We start from the raw sequence: 19,316 nt of genomic DNA, 5'->3' as shown, positions 1-19,316 counted from the left end.
TTGATCTGAATAGAAAAATACCATCGGGTTGATTCAGGCTGGAAGGGGGAGGGGGTTGTTTCTATAGGAAGCCAGCCCGAGCCGCTCAGTTCCCCGCCGCGTGCTGTTGTCTTCCTCTCCCAATAACCTCCCCCCGCCAGCCGGGCACTTCTTCGCGGACGTGCCGGGAGGAGGGCTGGGGTCAGCGCGGTGCGGATCCAGGCACCAGCCCCGCTCTCTCGCGGCCCGGCCGGCGCCGTGTGTTTGTAAAAACAGGACCCTCCTCCCCTGCAACACCCGCTCCCGCCCCGCCCCGCCCCGCCTGCGCGGAGCTGGCTGCAGCTAGTTCCTACAGTGCAGGTTGCCGCATTTCCCTCCCTCCCTCCAGTGTTTCGTGACCGAGAGTGACGTCAAAGAGACCCGCGCCGACCACCCCCACGCGCCTCAGCCAATGAGCGGCCGAGTTATTTATAGCCGGGAGTTAAAGGTTCGGAGTTTGCCTAGCAACAGTAGGCAGAGAATCCCGTGAGAACAGCTACAGGCACCGCTCCAATAACAAAGAGCAGCCAAGGCGGAAATCAAAAAACAGGAAAAATTAGGCGCAGACACAGGGTTTGTGGGTTGTTGTGTGTGTTTCTGGAGGATTTTTTCCGGCTTGTCCCCCCCCCTCCACCGCGCAACAGAGCCCATGATTTCCACTGCCCTTCAGGGCAGCAGCCCCAGTGTACAAGATCCCAGCTCCAAGGCACGTTACCTTCCATTGCCAGCAAGCATGGGAATTAAAGCAGCTTAGGATGCCCCTATTGGATCCATCAGCACACTGTGGCTGGTCCCATTTTCCAGGGATAATCCGGCTGGGATGGTTGGGGGATTTTGAAAAAAAAATTGGAGTGGAAATATTTAATCTCCCTCCTCCCCGCGAGTCAGGATCGATCATTTTTAAGAAGGCAGAACCCTGAATGCAATGCCGTCATAGTCATTTAAGGCATCTATAGGGAAACGTATGCATTCCTCGCATTTGGCTGCCTTTGATCATCAGTGTATTTAAAAAAAACCCAGCAGCTTCACTAAAAAAACACGCCCATGAGCAGTTAAATGTTACCTAGAGAACCTCGATATTGTGAACACTTACTTCTAGTCACAACTCGCGCTTTAAACATTAATTGTGTTTTTATCAAACAATCGGTACATACCATCGCTTGCTCGATTTTGTTGTCAATAGCTACCACACTTGCACCAGAGGAGCTGAAAAGAGGGGAAAAGATACATCAGCAGCTGAATTATTTACAAGACAAGAGAGTTGAATACTGATAACTAGCTTGCTGAGAAATATATCCCGCACTGACTTAATACCGCTGTTTATGTCATCGGGATGCTTCAATGCAGAGAAACCAACCTGTAAAGCCACCTCAAACCGCCCGCTACAGCAGGATCAAAGATCCGGACATTTTCCCTAATAACCCACAAAGATGGAGCTTAATTACATAATGCGGAAAAAGCGATCCGTGTCCCAGAGATTCAATCTCTCACAAGATAAATGTAAAACACACCGCCCGTGCCACTGCAGCTTCCCAGTGCTGCCCAGTCCGATGGACAAAGGAATCAGCCTCCTGGCATTCACCTGCATTACTGCAAATATTCCAGCAAGGAAAACAAGCACATTTTATACCAGAGTTATTTACCTACTGTCGAGTCTCAAAGAAGAATTGTCGGTGCCCAGCAAGGATGACAAGAAAGAAATTGAAAAATGTCTTAGTTGATAAACTCCTAGATCCATTGCCACTGTTCTACAACATTGGGCATTCATGCAATTCCAGCCAGAAACACCCCCCCAAAGAAAAAAAACAACAATGCAGAGATTCTCTGTTGAGCTACATTAATCTTAGTTAAATCTCCGCCACGGGGGAATGGTAGGAGGCTGGCTAGATTGGTGTTTTTTTCCAAAATTATATCTGTTTGTGGCGGTATGATCCTGGAAGATGCTGATCCCAGGGCTGCGCAAAGAAATCTCCGAGGTCAGCTCTTCTATACTCAGCAGAAAACCTGAGGTTCCAGTCCTATTGCATAATATATGCAAGAGAGTCAGTGCCTATTGGCTGGCCGGTCATTCGGAACCTCCCACCGCCAGAACGGCTCCTTTGCATCACTTCAGTAGCAGTGAACCATCACCAAAATCCAGTTACCCTTAATCAGGAGACCCCTGGCCAGGAGACCCCTTCGCCCCCGTTAAAATACTACGATTTGCAAGGAACCGCATGAGCATTTAGCAGATCTCTCAGTGCAATCTGCAGAGTCAGAGAATTTGGGTGGCAACAGCAGCGCAGAAACAAAATGATCCAGTGCCCAATTTAAACCCTTCCAACATGTAGGATGATTCGCTTACAAGATGCACAGGCTGATTTTTGCCTGCAGAAAAACTACACATGCAAAGTTTAGCCTCGGTAGAAACAATCGGATATAGCTGATGTTGGAATTCAGTAACAATGTCACTAGACTTACATTTAGCTACTACAATGCCGCCACCTATTGGCGCAACACTATACCTTTAGACTAGAAAAGAGAACGTGCACGATGGAAAGTCTCACGAAATTTGGTCTGAGTTAATTAAACCATAGGACCCAAGTTCCCTTCCTCATCAGATGCCTTAGTATTTGCTTGGAGAAACCACTTCCAATAATACGATGCTTCATTTTTGCATCATCCCTTTGCATTTGACCATCATCACAACATGAGAGCGTTTTTTACTCTAAAGGACTATTATAGGTGGTTCTTGAAAGAGCAAAATCTGTTTTTCATATGAAAAGAAAAGGATTTTTATCATGGTGAGAAAGGTTAGAAGAAGCTGACAGGATGGTGTAGTTTAGGCACAAAATTCACACTCATGGTTCCTGGGCTACCGGGGGAGTTTCACCTTTAAAATTACAATCCTTACACAATTTTAATGTGCTTACGTGTGCCTCCACAATACTTCAGCACACATTGGCATAGGAAAATAAAACTAGTTATTCAATATATTCTTTATATTATAATATTATTGAATACATTTGTGAAAATATTTGCAGCAGGAAGCAAATTATAAATGAAAGCCCATAGATCACGGTTCTGGCAAATTCCTAATACTTGTCTACTCTTTATTCAAATTAAATGGCCTCTGTGCCCTTTTTATAGCCTTTAAACCATTCATTTTTCAGATATTCAGCCATCAGACAATTCAGAAAACACACACACAGCATGAATCTGTAAAATTCTAGACAGATGCTTTTTGACATTCTTATAGTGTAACACTGAACATGTCCTATCCACTCTTTTCCAGATGAGGCAATATAACAGCTACTTTTTAAACTATATCATATAGAAAATAATTGAGATAAATAATTTAAGAAAACTCCTTAACAGCATATTTCAAAATGAAGGTGTTACAGTTCTAATATTTTATTATAGAACAAAGTCACACATTCAGATCAAAATGATTTTAAAATGGTGTGCTCTCTCCACTTAGCTATTTAACGGGACCAAATTATGACTTAGAACAGTATATAGCAAAGCACTTGACCTTAAATAAAACTAAAAACACCCTTTAATACACGTAACCTATAAAGTATCAACATTTGTGTGATTTAAACATACAACAGAAAAGCCAAAACTCTTTTTTCTTCTGTAGTGCAAGAATTTTAAATATATATATTACAGTTGTCACTCTCACAAAAGCAGGAAAGCTAGAAAGGCAAGGAATAATAGCCTTAAATTTAACTTTAGCATTAGCATGTCATCGTCATCCTTCTTAAAGAGATTATTTTAGCTTTCTTGGTCTACTGTTCTTTCATTCAGTAATACCAGCAAAGTGGCACAAGTAAGTTAAATCCTACTTACAGGGGAGGTTACATTTAAGAATACTGAACTTTGCATAAATGTTTTTCCAGCATCAAAGCACATGCATTTCCTTTAAGGTAGAATTCCCACTTACTTCCATGTTGCTTCAAAACAGTCACATTTCCCATGCCTTCGCAATGTTTCCCCTATTTTAAATTATCTGCACCTGTTGACCATGTAATCCATTCCAATTTACTTATTAACACAAACATTAGAGCATATGTTTTGAGCTCCTTCTGCACTCCTGGACAGGCAAATGACATCAGTAACCATAAATTCCTTTTATGCTCTTTGGCTGTCCAAGAGGTTACACCTCTCATAAGCCACAGACCAAGCCAAGGTGATCGGTGTGTTTGTCACCTCTAAACTACTGCAACATGCTGAACCTCAGGTTGAAAGTGAAAGCTCCAGAGGGTACACCAGGCAGCCCCTCTTCTTACGTAATGACTACGAGAATTCACCACCCTAGCCCAGGGCTCTGTACTGGCTCCCAGTCCAATACTTGACCCTAAAACCGTGATCTTCATAGCCCTTAGTGGCTGTACCCCAAAACTCTCAGATCACCTCTCACTATGTGAATTAAGCTTCAAGGACACTAGAGGTGATTGTGCTTAGGCTGAAATTTGCAAGTGCAGGGGATCTGAGTCTCTTGGCAGATTATTTTTTTCTGAGGGTGGTTAAAATCTCTTCAGATTAGGTTTTTCTACAATAAGCCACCTCAAGATGGCAAGCAATAAAAACAAAACACACATTTGTCATGTTCTCTCTTGGTGGGAGAAAGCAAGAGGCAGACTGCAGACTTTCAGACTGATTGTGCTATTTGTAATTTTGGTTGTGCTCTGATTCAAGGGTCATGGGCACATTCTAGTTAATCAGTGTTTCTGCGGAAAGATTAGTAATGATTCCCTAAAATTGTTTTTAGAGGTCTACAAGTCTAATTGAGTTAGTGCACAGTTAGCTGCATCTGGCTTCCAACATTGTGTCAGTAGTGTGGATGGGATAACAGAAACATAAGCATGATGTCCTGTCCACTTTACAGAAAAAAAGCAAGTGTTAGAACACAGATGCGCCTACATGTCAGACAACTGTGCTCTGACATGATCAGACATATAACATCTGCTCCACAGATTATGTAGAAATATAGCAAAGTGTCAGGAAAGACCTCAGTCCTTAGAATTAGTGGATTTTCCATCTTTGTCAATTTCTATTGTCCCTGTTTATCAGGGAATTTCAGGAGAGAGTTATAATTCTCTTTACAGTCAGAACATAAGAACAGCCATATTGGGTCAGACCAAAGGTCCGCCTAGCCCAGTATCCTGTCTTCTGCGCTGGCCAGTGCCAGACACTTCAGAGGGAATGAACAGGACAATTATCAAGTGATCCATTCCCAATTGTCCAGTCCCAGCTTTGGCAGTTGAAGGTTTAGGGACACTAAGAGCATGGGGTTGCATTCCTGACCATCTTGGCTAATAGCTACTGATGACCCTAGCCTCCATGAACATATTCAATTATTTTTTGAAACCAGTTAGATTTTTGGCCTTCACAACATCCCCTGGCAATGAGTTCCACAGGTTGACTGTGCACTGCATTAAGTTTGTTTTAAATCTGCTGCCTATTAATTTCATTAGGTGGCCCCTTGTTCTTGTGTTATGTGAAGAGGTAAATAACACGTCCCCATTGATGATTTTACAGACCACGATCATAGCCCCCTTAATCTTCTGTTCCAGGTTTAGCGTCCCAGTCTCTCTCATCTCTCCTCATGTTCCATGAAGCTGTTCCATACCACTAACCATTTTGGTTGCCCTTCTCTGTATTTCTTCCAATTCTAATGTATCTTTTTTGCAATGGGGTGACCAGAACTGTATACGCAATATTCAAGTGTGGGTGCACCATGAATATATATAGTGGCATTATAATATTTTCTGTCTTATCTGTACCTTTCCTAATGGTTCCTAATATACTGTTAGCTTTTTGACTACTGCTACACACTGAGCAGATGTTTTTACAGAACGATCCATGACGACTCCAAGATCTTTCTTGTGCAGTGACAGCTCATTTAAATTCCATCATTTTGTATGTACAGTTGGGATTATGTTTTCCAATATGCATTACTTTGCATCTGTCAACATTGAATTTCATTTGCGATTTTGTTGCCTAATCATTTAGTTTTGTGTGATCTCTTCCTAACTCTTCACAGTCAGATTTTGATTCAACTAACTCAAGTAATTTTGTATCCCCTGCGAACTTTGCCACCTCGTTTATACTTTGTTTTCCAGGTTATTTATGAATATGTTGAACAGTACTGGTCCCATACAGATCCTCAAGGGATCCCACAACTTACCTCTCTCCATTTTGAAAAGTGACTATTTACACCTAGCCTTTGTTTCCGATCTTTTAACCAGTTATTGATCCATGAGGACTTTCCCTCTTATCCCATGACTACGTACACTGCTTAACAGCCTTTGATGAGGGACACTGTCAAAGGCTTTCTGAAAGTCCAATATACTATATCTACTGCATCACCCTTGTCCACATGCTTGTTGACATCATTAAAGAATTCTAATTGATTGATGAAGACAAGTCAAAGGAGAGCAACAAAAATCCTCTCCCGAACTCATTTCTTCCTTTCCCTTTGATCGGTGATCCCACTTCACTATCCCTTTCTCTTCTCTCCCTCAACAATGTATTTTTATTATTTATAGTTTGCATTATGGTAGTACATAGAGTCCTCAAACATGAGGTCTACCCCCATTGTACCAGGCATTGTACATTGATAGGCAATGTACATTAGACATGGCCCTTCCCCACAAAAATTACGTCAGGCCCCCGATTCTAGAAATGCTTGTATAACATTAAAAATTTTACACCCACAAGTTCAATGGCACTACTCACATGTCTCATGTTATTCTTGTGTATAAGAATCTGTAGCATCTAAGGCTAATTTCTGTCCTATTTAAACCCAGAACCTGCAAAAAGATTCACACATGCAAAGGGTCCACCCACACAGAGCTCACTGCAAGACTGTATCATCCTTCGGAATCTAACGTTTGTAAAGCACCACAGACATGGTATAAATCAAGCACTGAATAAAGTAATACATAATGCTGAGATGTATTTGGTGGGTAAAGAATGCATCCAAGTACAATGCTAATCAAGTAGCTGATACGCACGCTCTGGTCTTTACATACAGAGATCAATTAACTACCTTAACAACTGCAAATTGCCAAACAATCTTTTCAGCTATGGAACAAACTACTTTTTGTAGTGATTCCATTTTTTTTTGTCTCATTAAAAATTACCTCGTCTCAATAATATTTAGCCCTTAAAAACTTTTCATCTTCAGCACATAATTAGATAAATATTTTGTACAGACTCATTTAGACCCTGTAACCTGTTTGAGGTTCAGTTTGTTTCTATGTGCTTGTTAAAGAAACCCCCCACCCCCATTTTTTCTACTTCCCTTGGGGTTTGATTTAATCTTTCAAGTACCTTGACAACGCTCTCCTCTCTTTAGAAACAGAGATTTTAAATACAGAAGAAATATCTCCCAAAATTGAGATCAATCTTGTCTTTTCTACACTACAAAACACTAGAAAAACTGATCATTTCAGGGCCTTTGTTACAACATGGTAGTCCCCTGCTATGGGTAACGCAATTTTAACTATATTTCTCAACTGTAAAACGCTGAAATACAATCAAAATGTGGTTCAGTCACAAAAACATTAAGAACCAACTGCGTTATAACCACTTTGGTGGAGCAATGGAAGAAAGACTGCCGTAATTGGGTCCTGCAAAACATTTGCTTTCATTACTTTAGAGGGGATTTTAATGTGGATTATACTGAACTGGACTAGTGGCATAAGTAGAGTTACCTTAAAAATTCCTAAATTCAAACCCATATATATCCATGGGGAGGCAGGGGAGGGGGGCGCACACAAGGAGGGGAACTAGTGTAATGATTCTGACAGAAATCCACAAAAAACTCTAATTACCTAGGCTGAAATCTTGGCCCCACTGAAGCCAATAGTAAAACTGCCACTGATTTAAATGAGGACAGGGTTTCCAGCCAGTTTTAACCAGGTTCAGTTTGGTCAGTTTAAAGGGGTGGTCTTTTGAATAGTTTCTCCTGACTTAACTGTGAATTTCATAGACTTTAAGGACAGAGGAGACCATTATAATCACCTAATCTGCCACAGGCCATAGACTTTCAGCCAGCAATTCCCATATCTAGCCCAACAGCTTGTGGTTGGGCTAAAACATCTCTTTTAGAAAGCCATTCGATCTTGATTCAAAGACTCCAAGCCACTGAAAATTTACCACATTCCTTGGCAATCCATTCCAAAAGGTTAAATTGCATCTTATTTTGAGTTTGAACTTTGCTGAATTCAACTTCCAGCCAATGGATCTTGTTATGTCTGTCAGTTAAATTAAAGAGCCATTGAGTACCAAATATTTCTATAGTATTAGCTTTCTTAATTTTTTTTTTGCTAGAACCTTAAAGCTATTTAAACCTGTGGTTTGATTACATGTGGATTTCCTTTTTTTGTTTTTTCATGATTTTTAAAAGAAGTGTTAAAGATTAGAATCTAACACCTCGAATGAAATGAAAAAGAACCAATGTGTCACTTACCATGTTTAATTTTGTTTTTACCATCAGCAAGGTGTAGAAAAAATTAATGAACTACAAAGTGTAAAGAACATTCATTCCACCCTACATACAACCTACTTGGCCAGCAGTAGTATAACACCAGTATCTGTAATTATAGTACATATATGATTATATGCTTTGCACTCTGCCTAGAAGACAGAAGGATGCATTTAAAAGCAAGTTGATATAAAATCAAAGGACAAACACACAAAAAAGTCAAACTGACTTCTCTGGGGATAGGATACTGGTCACAGCTCTTTCGTTTCTATAGGAAAACAGATAGCTAATTAAACCTCATTTGTTTTCATAAGGATGTCATCATATCACATCACTGATTTTAATGGTGATGCAATAAATCTTGATAAAAAAAAGTCTCTCTCTCCAGTCCAGCAAAGAAAGAGAGAGAGAGAGGTTACAACCTTCAAGAAACATCCAGACATCTTTAGAAGACCTCAGGGCTGGGAAGAACTAAAATATTCTGAGGTTATCGGAGAATCCTTCCAGAAACAAGTAACTATGTCTAGCAACACAATCTGAATTATAGGAATAGAATCTGTTGGGCTTAATCTCTTGTATTAAGAGATCTAACTTTCATGTTTACTCTATACCTTGCAGTTAGCATCCAGGACACTACCTACCTGAATCTAGGGCTGAGTAGCTATGAAGTGCCACCTAGTTTGGGAACCAAACACTTTCTTATCTGTAAATCTGAAATACCTAAACTCAATACAACTGAAAGCTCTCCTTGGAGTGCTATAATTGCTTCTGTCCAACACTCATGGGGAGGAAAGGACCCACCCACTAAAGAGCTGTGCTTTAAAAATTTTAAATGAGACAATACTTTGTCAGGGACCCAATCTGTCCCTCCCTCTTCATGGGCCACAGTTAGGTTTATTCCCACCCTAACCCTACAGTAACTCTTATGCAACTGGCCCAAAAGCGAGGGGGTATTAAAAGGACTGATCCAGGAGAGGGCATTTTGGTGTGTGGAAGGTTGAAAGAACATTACAAGAGCTCTTCTTCCTCTGACACTGGCCAGCTCTCCGGCACAGACCTCACTTTTATTCTTCCTTTTTTACCTCATAGAAGAGATCATCCTTACCTTTGAATATGCTTGCCCGCTCTGCAGTCAGTACATAGCCTTTCAGAGCTTTCAGGCTTTAGAAGACTGCATATATAATTTCATCTGATACATCCTTATGTGAATTTACTTGCCAGAAAACTAAAAAGTTACTCAAAGTTCACATTTGATTCCATGCTTTCATCTGTACTTCTAATGTGTACTGGTTTCCTTAAAGCCAAAGGAAACACCTTAGAGGAGAAACCACTCATGCTGCATAATCCTGCTGTTCAGAAAATACATAATGTACATTTTAGAGAACTGCACTTCAACGTTAAATGAAAGGAAATTACCGGAGTATTTCTAGTTACACCTACCATGAAAAAAGAAACAAAACCAACAATCAGGTGGTCACTTGGCAGCAGTGAGATCACATGCATTTGAAAAGCACAAATTATCTTATATTAGAATGTAGCTCTCAACACTGGTCTGTTCTGACAGGCCATCTGGACCTTGTTGGTGATGTCACAGCCACTAGCCACACTAGCTCCCGGCAGTGCATGGCTGGGACCTCATCACCCAGATAAAAACAAGAAATCCCTATGTATTTTGGCAAGAGAGGACAAGTTATCTGCTTCCCTCTCTCTTTCAACCCCTCCTCTTCCATCTATCCACTTTCTACTGCTCACCCCTTTCTTCTCTCCCTTTTCTTCCCGACTGTTTTTTCTTTTTATTGCTCCCCTTGAAGTTGCATTGGGAGTCTTGAATTGGCTCTGAATCTATTTTAAATTCATTTCAAAGCATCCCGGCCTTTTGGCTAGCAGAGCAGCTGGACTAGGTTTCTAGCTGGACAGCAGTTTTCCTTTGATGGTCACTTCCCTCTTCAGCCTCACCACTTTTAAAATTAAGCCTATACTTAAGAAATTACATTAGAAGCCAAGTCAAGGCTCCTAGGCATTGATTCAAAGCCTATTGAAGTCAATGGGAATCCTTCCACTGACTTACATAAACTCTGGGGATCAGGCCACTATTATAATTTCTTAGGGAACAGTAATTCTATAGGATCCCGAGAAAGGGGAAGCAAAAATACAGGGGAACAAAGTAGGGTAAAGGGAAATTGCTATGACCCCTTGCCCTTAAGCCAACCACCTGTGCACTAACATTTTGTTTTAAAAATCACATTCAGCTAGGAAAAATAATGGCTGTTCAAAATCACCCAATTTTGTCAGAAATTAATGCTAAATATATTAAATAGGCATTGGTCCACTACTATATAAAAATGGTAGAATTATCAATAATAATTACACTTGGCAGAATTAGATTTTTTATTATTTTGATGAATATTGATGTTTATTTTAAGAGATTTTCATCTATTTAAATTTTCACAACTTGCACAAAATTATGGGTATAAAGCTTTTTATTTTTCATTGATTTAACTTTTCAGTTGCAGGAAATTATGGGGAGAGTCAGACAATTTTTTAATGACAGTAGATTCAGATTCAAAAAGTTAAAGCTTTATAACCATTTAAACACCAATTGTCAACTTCACATATCAAAATTTACAAAGTAAATAACCTTAAATCAAAATTCCCAAGTGGCATTTTCCTTACTTTGCCTATCTGTAAACTTCAATCAACACAGATTTTTAAAATATTTTTGTATGCGTGGTGAAATCTAAGTTTACCCACATTTACTGATTAAAATCTACTCCTTCCAAGCCTAATAATAATCCAGAATGAACACTTCTGCCCTATAAACATTTGTTTTGTATTTGGGGAAAAAGCAGATATGCAGTCTCATCATATGGTAACACTCTCCATTAGTATCTCAAGAGAATGTTAAACAGCAGAGTCTAATATTAAGACATTTAAAAATCAACAGATCCAGATAATTTGCATCCATGCGTTTTAAAAGAGCTAACTCAGGAATTGCTGCTCCGTTAAAGTTATTTTCAAAAGTCTTGGAACAGTTCCAGAAGACTGGAAGAAAGCTAATGTGACAGTATTTAAGATGGGTAAATGGGATGACCTGTGTAATTACAGGCCTAGCAGTCTGACGCCAACCACTGGCAAGATAATGGAACATCTTACATGGGACTCACAGAATTAAAAGAGGGCAATATAACTAATGCAAATCAACATGGGTTTATTTTTGTGATGAGATTATAAATTTGGTTGATCGAAGTAATAGCATCGATGTAATATACTTAAACTTCTGTAAAGTGTGACTTGATGCCACACAACATTTTGATCAAAAAATGAATAAAGAATATAAAATTAACATGGCACACATTAAATAGATTAAAAGCTGGCTAAATGATAGGTGTCAAAATACAATTATAAACAGGGAACAGTCATTGAGTGGGTGTGTTTCTAGTGGGATCCTCTGATACTCATTCTTACCCTATGCTATTTAACATTCGTATTAATAATCTGGAGGAAAATAGAAAAATCACCAATGAAAGACTGCATATCTCACAAAAATAGAGGGAGTGGTAAATAATGAAGAGGATAGGTTACTGATTCAGAGTGACCTGAATTGCTTGGTAACCTGACCGTAAGCAAACAGTGTGCATTTTAATACAGATAAATGTAAATGTACACATCTAGGAACAAAGAATGTCAGCCATACTTGGAGGATGGGGGAATCTATGCTGGAATGCAGGGACTGAAAAAGATTTAGGAGTTGTGGTGGATAATCAGCTGAACATGAGTTCCCACTGTGGCCAAAGGGGCTAACACAATCCTTGGATGCACATACAGGGGAATTTTGAGTAGAGGTGGAGAGGCTATTTTGCCTCTGTATTTGGCATTAGTGCAATCACTGTTGGAATACTGTGTCCAGATCTGGTATCCACAATTTAAAAAGTGATGTTAAAATTTTTTTTTTTAGAGGGTTCAGAGAAGATCCATGAGAAGGATTAAAAGATTAGAAAATCTGTGAGAGTATCAAGGAGCTCTGTTTAGCTTAACAATGAGAAGGTTAAGGGGTGACTTCATTACAGTCTGTAAGTGCCTACACGGGGAACAAATATTTAATAATGGGCTCTTCAATCCAGCAGAGAAAGCTATAACATGCTCTAATGACTGGAAGTTGAAGCCAGACACATTCAGACTGGAAATGAGGCGTACATTTTTAATGGTGAGAATAATTAACCACTGGAAAAATTTACCAAGGGTCATGGCAGATTCTCCATCACTCCATTTTTTAAATCAAGGCTGGATGTTTTTCTAAAAGATGTGCTCTAGGGATTATTTTGGGAAAGTTCTCTGGCCTGTGTTAACAGGAGGTCAGACCAGATGATCACAATGGTCCCTTCTGCCCTTAGAATCTTTAAGTATATGAATGCTCTTCAGCAAATTTCAAACTGTAAAATAGGAAGAAATAAAGAACAAAACATGTATTATAAACATCTGATTTGTTATTTTGTACATCATTAAGAAAAAATTATGATTATCTACCTTTAATTTAGCACAGGAATGAAGGGGTGGAGACAAAATTGCATTTAAGCCTTTTGATACTCTGGGGGTGGGGGATGTCTGCCTACCTTCAATGTAAACTGTAAAAGCCTCAGGGTACTCTAATTTATTCTTGGGTTCCCCATGCCTCTCTCTAGTCACAACACAGTGGAGCTCCAGTTCAGCATCCTCCTCTGCATGTATCCCAGACACACCTCCTACAGGGAAAATTGTAAGGGACTGGTGTAGTCATTTCACCAGCAGGGGAACACTGCAGGTATTGCCTGGGGGAAGTTTGTTGCCTTTAGGACCTGCTTTCACACCATCCAGTGGCATAAAGAGGCCTCTGGGCAAGACAGGCTTGGGCCCTCACTCTCCAAGGCTTTGAAACTCTGCTGGCTTTCAAACAGAACACAAATTCCGTAAGCTGGAACTAAGACACCATTTGAACACCGCTGTCCTGGACAGAAGCCACCGACACCCAGCCACCCCGACCTTCCAAGAACTACAGAAGATCTATCGTCTAAGCTTTTAATACATGATTTGCCAAGTAAAGATTAAGACTTAGAATTTCATAACTATGCAACACCTGGTTAATCTCTTTAAAGTACTTGGCATTGGCTGAATTTGTGTTAACGTTGTCCCTATTAATTATGGAGCAGTCCTCATCATTCCCTAGTATTATATTAGGTCTACTGCCTGAAGAATGGTGCACTAAATGTTTTGTATACCCTTACAAAAATCCTTCATTCAAACCAGGACTTGAGTTGAGCTAGTCCATGCTGGGTCATTGACCCAGCACTTTTTTGGGGTGGTGTCATCTTATTCTCCAAAATCAGGTGTTTTTTTTTTGTTTGTTTTTTTTAAAGCCTTCAGCCTTCCTGGTTACCAAACCCTCTTTCCCTTCCACTCCCCAAAAGAGTCTACACTAGCAAGCTTACCGTGGCAGAGCTGTATGGATGCAGTAGCCGCTCTATGTCAACAGGAGAAAGCTCTCCCATCGACATAATTAAACCACTCCCAATGAGCGGAGGTAGCTATATCAGTACCATTGTCTACAATGGCGCTTCGGTTGGTGTAACTTACGTCACTCAGTGGGGCATTTTTTCACACCTGAGTGACATACATTTACTAACAAAAGTGCTAGTGTAACCATAGCCTTAGTGATGCCCGGAAGCCTGAAAGTGCTCAAAGATGTGAGCTTCCTCATTCATCTTAAATAGGGAGTTAACTCAATGACAATTTTAAAATGCCAACACCATTAATAATTACAATGCTCTGAAAGCATGGAGGAGAGAGTGAACCACACAAGAAAGGTCTGTACACATCTACTCTGAATGGCACCTCACTAGTCGGTGGTATAAGGGCACGTCTACATCAATATTTAGCTTGCAGCAAGCTGGGGTGTGAATCTACTCCCCACCAGCCTGCTGCGCACTGTCTATGTGGACCCTGCTGATGCACAATAACCGTTCATTAGATTGCTTTGATCTAGGTCTCATTGAAACAGGCTAGAGTACCATCCCCTCCCCACTGATTTGACCAGTGGAGACAAATGGTCAAAGAAACATAGCCAGAGGACATCTGAGCCCCACCCATGCGGAACTAATCTCACAGAGCCCACAGAGGCATCCAAGCCTCCCCCCAAAACCACTCAAGGCAACCGCTAGAGCTGGGAAGGCCTGCCTGGTCTGCTCTGGTCCTAGGTATAGGACACGTTAATTCTTCCTTGGCTCTACTGGCTACTGTTACTCCCTCTACTAGAGGCTCTCTGCAAATTCAGGGATACACTACTGCATCAGTCACACCATTCAAGTTTCCTGAGTAACCACAATGTCTAGAAGCAAGCCAGTTTTTAAATGAAAGCTGAACTTTTGATTTCATCACATGACTCTGGGAGCTGAGGTACAAGTCTATGCCTGAATCTGGCCTGTTCAAGGGTGTATCTCAACGGTCGGCCACCTCTGGCACGCGGCTCACCAGGGTAAGCACCCTGGCAGGCCGGGCCAGTTTGTTTACCTGCCACATCGGTAGGTTCAGACGATCGCGGCTCCCACTGGCCGCAGTTCGCCGTCCTAAGCCAATAGGGGTGGCGGGAAGCCGTGGTCAGCACATCCCTCGCCCCTTCCCGCCGCCCCCATTGGCCTGGGACAGCAAACCGCGGCCAGTGGGAGCCACGTTTGGCCAAACCTGCCGACGCGGCAAGTAAACAAACTGGCCCGGCCTGCCAGGGTGCTTACCGACCCCTGTCCTAGAATGACATGTCAATATATGCTGGAATGCTATTTACAATTCTGATGTCCACATTTTGAAAAGGATGTTGAAAAAAAACTGGAGATGGTGCAGAAGAGCCACAAAAATGATTTGAAGACTGGAAAAAACCCTCAATTTGTTTATTTGTATCAAAAAGACTGAGAAGTGACTTGATTACAGTGTATAAGTACCTCCACAGGGAGAAAATACTTGATACTAGAGGGTTCTTTAACCTAGCAGAGAAAGGCATAATATGAACCAGTGGCTGGAAACTGAAGCCAGACAGATAAAAAGAAATAAAGTACAATTAAACAGAAAAGAAAAAAAGAAAAAAAACTGATTAACCATTACAATCAACTACATAAGGAAGTATTAAATTCTACATCTCTTGAGGCCTTTAAATCAAGACTGGGTGCTTTTCTGGAAGATATGCTTTAAATCAAACAAAATTATTGGGCTCAGTATAGGAGGAACTGAGGGAAATTTAGTGGCCTGTGTTATACACTAACTCCCCACTTAATTGTAGTTATCTTTCTGAAAAATGCAACTTTAAGTGAAACGATGTTAAGCGAATCCAATTTCCCCATAAGAATTAATGTAAACAGGGATTAGGTTCTAGGGAAATTTTTTTCATCAGACAAAAAACTATCTACACACACACGCACACACAGTACATGTTTTAAAACAAACAATTTAATATAATTCACAGCTATGATGATTTTGAAGCTTGGTTGAGGTGGTGAAGTTAGAGGGTGGAAGAAGGTGGGATAGTCCCAGGAATGCCTTGCTGCTAAATCAGTGGCTCTCAAACTTTTGTACTGGTGACCCCTTTCACAAAGCAAGACTGAGTGCGACCCCCCCATATAAATTAAAAATACTTTATATATTTAACACCATTATAAATGCTGGAGGCAAAGCAGGTTTTGGGGTGGAGGCTGACAGCTCGCAACCCCCCCATGTAATAACCTCATGGCCCCTGAGGGGTTCCAACCCCCGTTTGAGAACCCCTGTGCTAAATGATGAACTAGCACTCGGCTGAACCCTCAAGGGTTAACACATTGTTGTTAATGTAGCCTCTCACTCTACAAGGCAGCAGGAATGGAGGGGAGGGGAGGTATCATAGCAGACACAGACAGACACACACCTTGTGTGGGGGGTGGGGTGGGAGAGAGAGATGCACACTGCCCCTTTAAGTAAGCTGACCCACTCTTAAGTGCATTGTCTTTTTAAGTGGATCAGGAAGTTAAGACAGCAGCTGCTGCCCCAGGGTGTGTCTGTCTCTCTCCCTCCTGGTCCCCACCCTGCTCTATATGGAGAAGAAGGGGTAAGCAGGGTGTAGGAGCAGGGTGGACAGGAACACCCTGACATTAGACACCTCGCCCCTCAAGCAAGCGGCTTGGGGATCAGCTCCAAGGCAGAGGGCAGGAGCAGCACATGGCAGTGGGGGGAGGGACAGCTGCAACTGCTAGCCTGCTGGGCAGTTGCTGCACAGGAAACTTAGGGGAGCGAGGAGCTGATAGAGGGCTGCTGGTCCACCCTGGTTCCAAGCCCCCACCAGCTAGCTGCAACGTGCTGCTCTTCCTGCAAGCAGGACAAAGCAGGCAGCTGCCAAACGCATTTAGAAGGGAGCATGTTCCCTAATTGATCAGCAAGGTAACAACATTAACCAGGACGACTAAGTGAGGAGTTACTGTACAGGAGATCTTAGATTATCTAATGGTTCCTTCTGGCCTCAAACTATGAATGGAACAAAGGAGGAAGCCTGGAGGGAGGCTGCTATCACTACAAGCAGGATTAAGTTTAATTTATTGTTGCAGACAGAAGTCTATAGGTATTTATTATTGAACAGTGTTAGAATTGTACACCTAACCTTAACTTGTGATTTCCACTGTTGATTTATTTCCCCCTTTTTTGAAATCAACACGTGTAATTCAACTGTTTGGAGCAGCACTTCTCAACCCCAGCAGTTTGCTAACAAAAGCTTTTGGCTGAAATTATATTGTGCATTTATACAACTCCTTTTGTCAGCCCAAAGCATGTCCACCCAGGCATTGCAGCAGCCTCTGGGAAATGATGCACACAAGTTGTTGCATGACCATGAGTGAAGGGGAAAATTTATACGACGACACTGGAGCAAACCCCGGCTCGCACAAAATGTGTCATGGGCATTTTAACATCCACACACAGCCAACAGAGATCCTATTATTAAGGTTGGGTCTTAAAATTCTATGTAGTAAACTGCATGGAACTCAGCCTCTCTCAAAGAGAACGGTTTGAGCCAAACCTGCCTCAACTTCAACTAGTGGCTCCAAGAGACTAAATATTTCAAACCTGCTCCAGGAGCAAGAAACCCCTTTTGCCAGACCTTGGGATACGTTTAAGTATCTGGGGATTGGCTGGGCTGGAGGAATTTGGGGGATTAAGCAATTCACTGTGAAAATTAAATTTGCTGTGCATACACACACAGTGCATCATTCCCTCACGGCACATTTAATGAGCTTAGCAAAAACCCCTCTACTCTTCATGCTCAACAGGTAATTTTTAAAACACTCATTCAATCAAATCAACACCAGGTTGTTTTTTTTGGACTAAGGTCATGCGCTGTTCCTCAACAAATATTATTTCCAAGCTAAATTGCAACATTAAATCAGCCACGTCAGCAATAGGGCTGTTCAAAAACCATCACAAGAGACCAAACATGGAAAATTTTAGCCCAAAGAATGATTGTTGCACAAAGTTATAAGCATCTGAAAATGGGCATTATAATGGAAAGTGTTTTACAACCTCACCCTTTAATTACAGTGGTCACTGCCAGGAGTTCACCGTAATAAAAATACAGATCTCTTATAGTAAAAAGACCTAGCACATAGAAAAACAGGCTCTAAAATAAATCTGTTACACATGCAGATTAATAATTACACACTACTTATATCTATACTGTGTGTGTTCTTCAACAGTGATTGCTTTGCAACAGTCATGTCTTCAGTGAAGAGACAACTGAGTAATGATGAGCCCTTCTCTAAGATATACATGGTATTTCAGTGGTGTCCATCTCTTCCAGGTGGGAAATGACACGGTGGCAGCAGCCAATAAAAACTAAGGAAGACAAAGGGTTCCGCTTATTTTGAAACTGGTGGGTAGCATGTCTATTATCCAATCCTAGTTTCCAGAAAAGCATCTAGAGTATAATTATCCAAGACGCTTCTATGGGAAACGAAGTAATATGCATATTGTGGTCCGCCCTGCCGTTTATTGCCTCAGATAGGAGCACGAGGCGAGCCAGGATGCATGCGTGGACCAAGGCACACTACTTTCAAATTCGCTGATTCCGGACACATGGTGTTTATGCATAACCCTCAGTGGAATACAATAGGGGACATCACTCAAAGAAGCAGCAAAATAATTAGTAAATAAAAAGAGGTAACCTGTTGAAACAAGGAACACAGTAAAGTACACACAAATCCTGTTTATACAACAGCTGCTGATGGGTGTTTTCATGAGCTGAGGTATTGTATCTAACGCAGCATTATGTAAGACTGAATATCACTTATAACAAAGCTTCAAGTTGCAGGGCAGAAAGGTCAGAAAATCTTTTTTCTCCATGATTAACATGCTTGCTGCTCTTTTTCTGGGCTATGATTGGTTGATCCAAACACTGCATATTTCCAAACTAGGAATATATTTCTCAGTAACCCAGGTTGCTGCAACACTCACATATATTGTTTATGAGCAGGGAAGCATCTGTAAACTGTTGTCACGAGCTACATTTGAAATGAATTATCAATAATGATTACTAGCCTTGTTAAGTGCTAAGATACCAGTTCAGTGAAATAGTGTATTTACGTTCAACATTTGAGAATACTTACAAGTCAAACATTTTTAAACAGTTGCCTGCTGAATGAATCCCAATATTAGATAACTAATTTTATAGCAGCTTCCCAATGTATAAATTAAGAGGGCTGTGTTTTTGTTTGTTTGTTTGAAGACTCCACTCACACTATGGAGAAAAAGTTTATCTCTAAAGACATTATTAAAGGCAGTGACATGA

General features: G+C 41.0%; 1 protein-coding gene across 12 annotated transcripts in view; it reads right to left on the bottom strand.

Annotated features, from left to right (window-relative positions):
* Positions 1-19,316, bottom strand: part of TSC22D1 (TSC22 domain family member 1) — a 123,055-nt gene that overhangs the window by 1,729 nt on the left and 102,010 nt on the right. For 8 of the 12 annotated variants that reach the window (XM_039522224.1, XM_039522217.1, XM_039522236.1 and 5 more), the window contains one exon: positions 1,173-1,224. In XM_039522224.1, coding sequence (XP_039378158.1) covers positions 1,173-1,224 — 52 coding nt within the window. Of the gene's footprint in view, positions 1-21; positions 312-1,172; positions 1,225-1,661; positions 2,195-13,104; positions 13,124-19,316 lie in introns of those variants that run through there. The other 4 variants (XM_039522291.1, XM_039522258.1, XM_039522300.1 and 1 more) reach the window with 4 other exon arrangements.

This window comes from Mauremys reevesii, linkage group 1, assembly GCF_016161935.1.
Source record: "Mauremys reevesii isolate NIE-2019 linkage group 1, ASM1616193v1, whole genome shotgun sequence".
Lineage (NCBI taxonomy): Eukaryota > Metazoa > Chordata > Testudines > Geoemydidae > Mauremys > Mauremys reevesii.
This window is presented reverse-complemented; position numbering and strand designations above follow the sequence as displayed.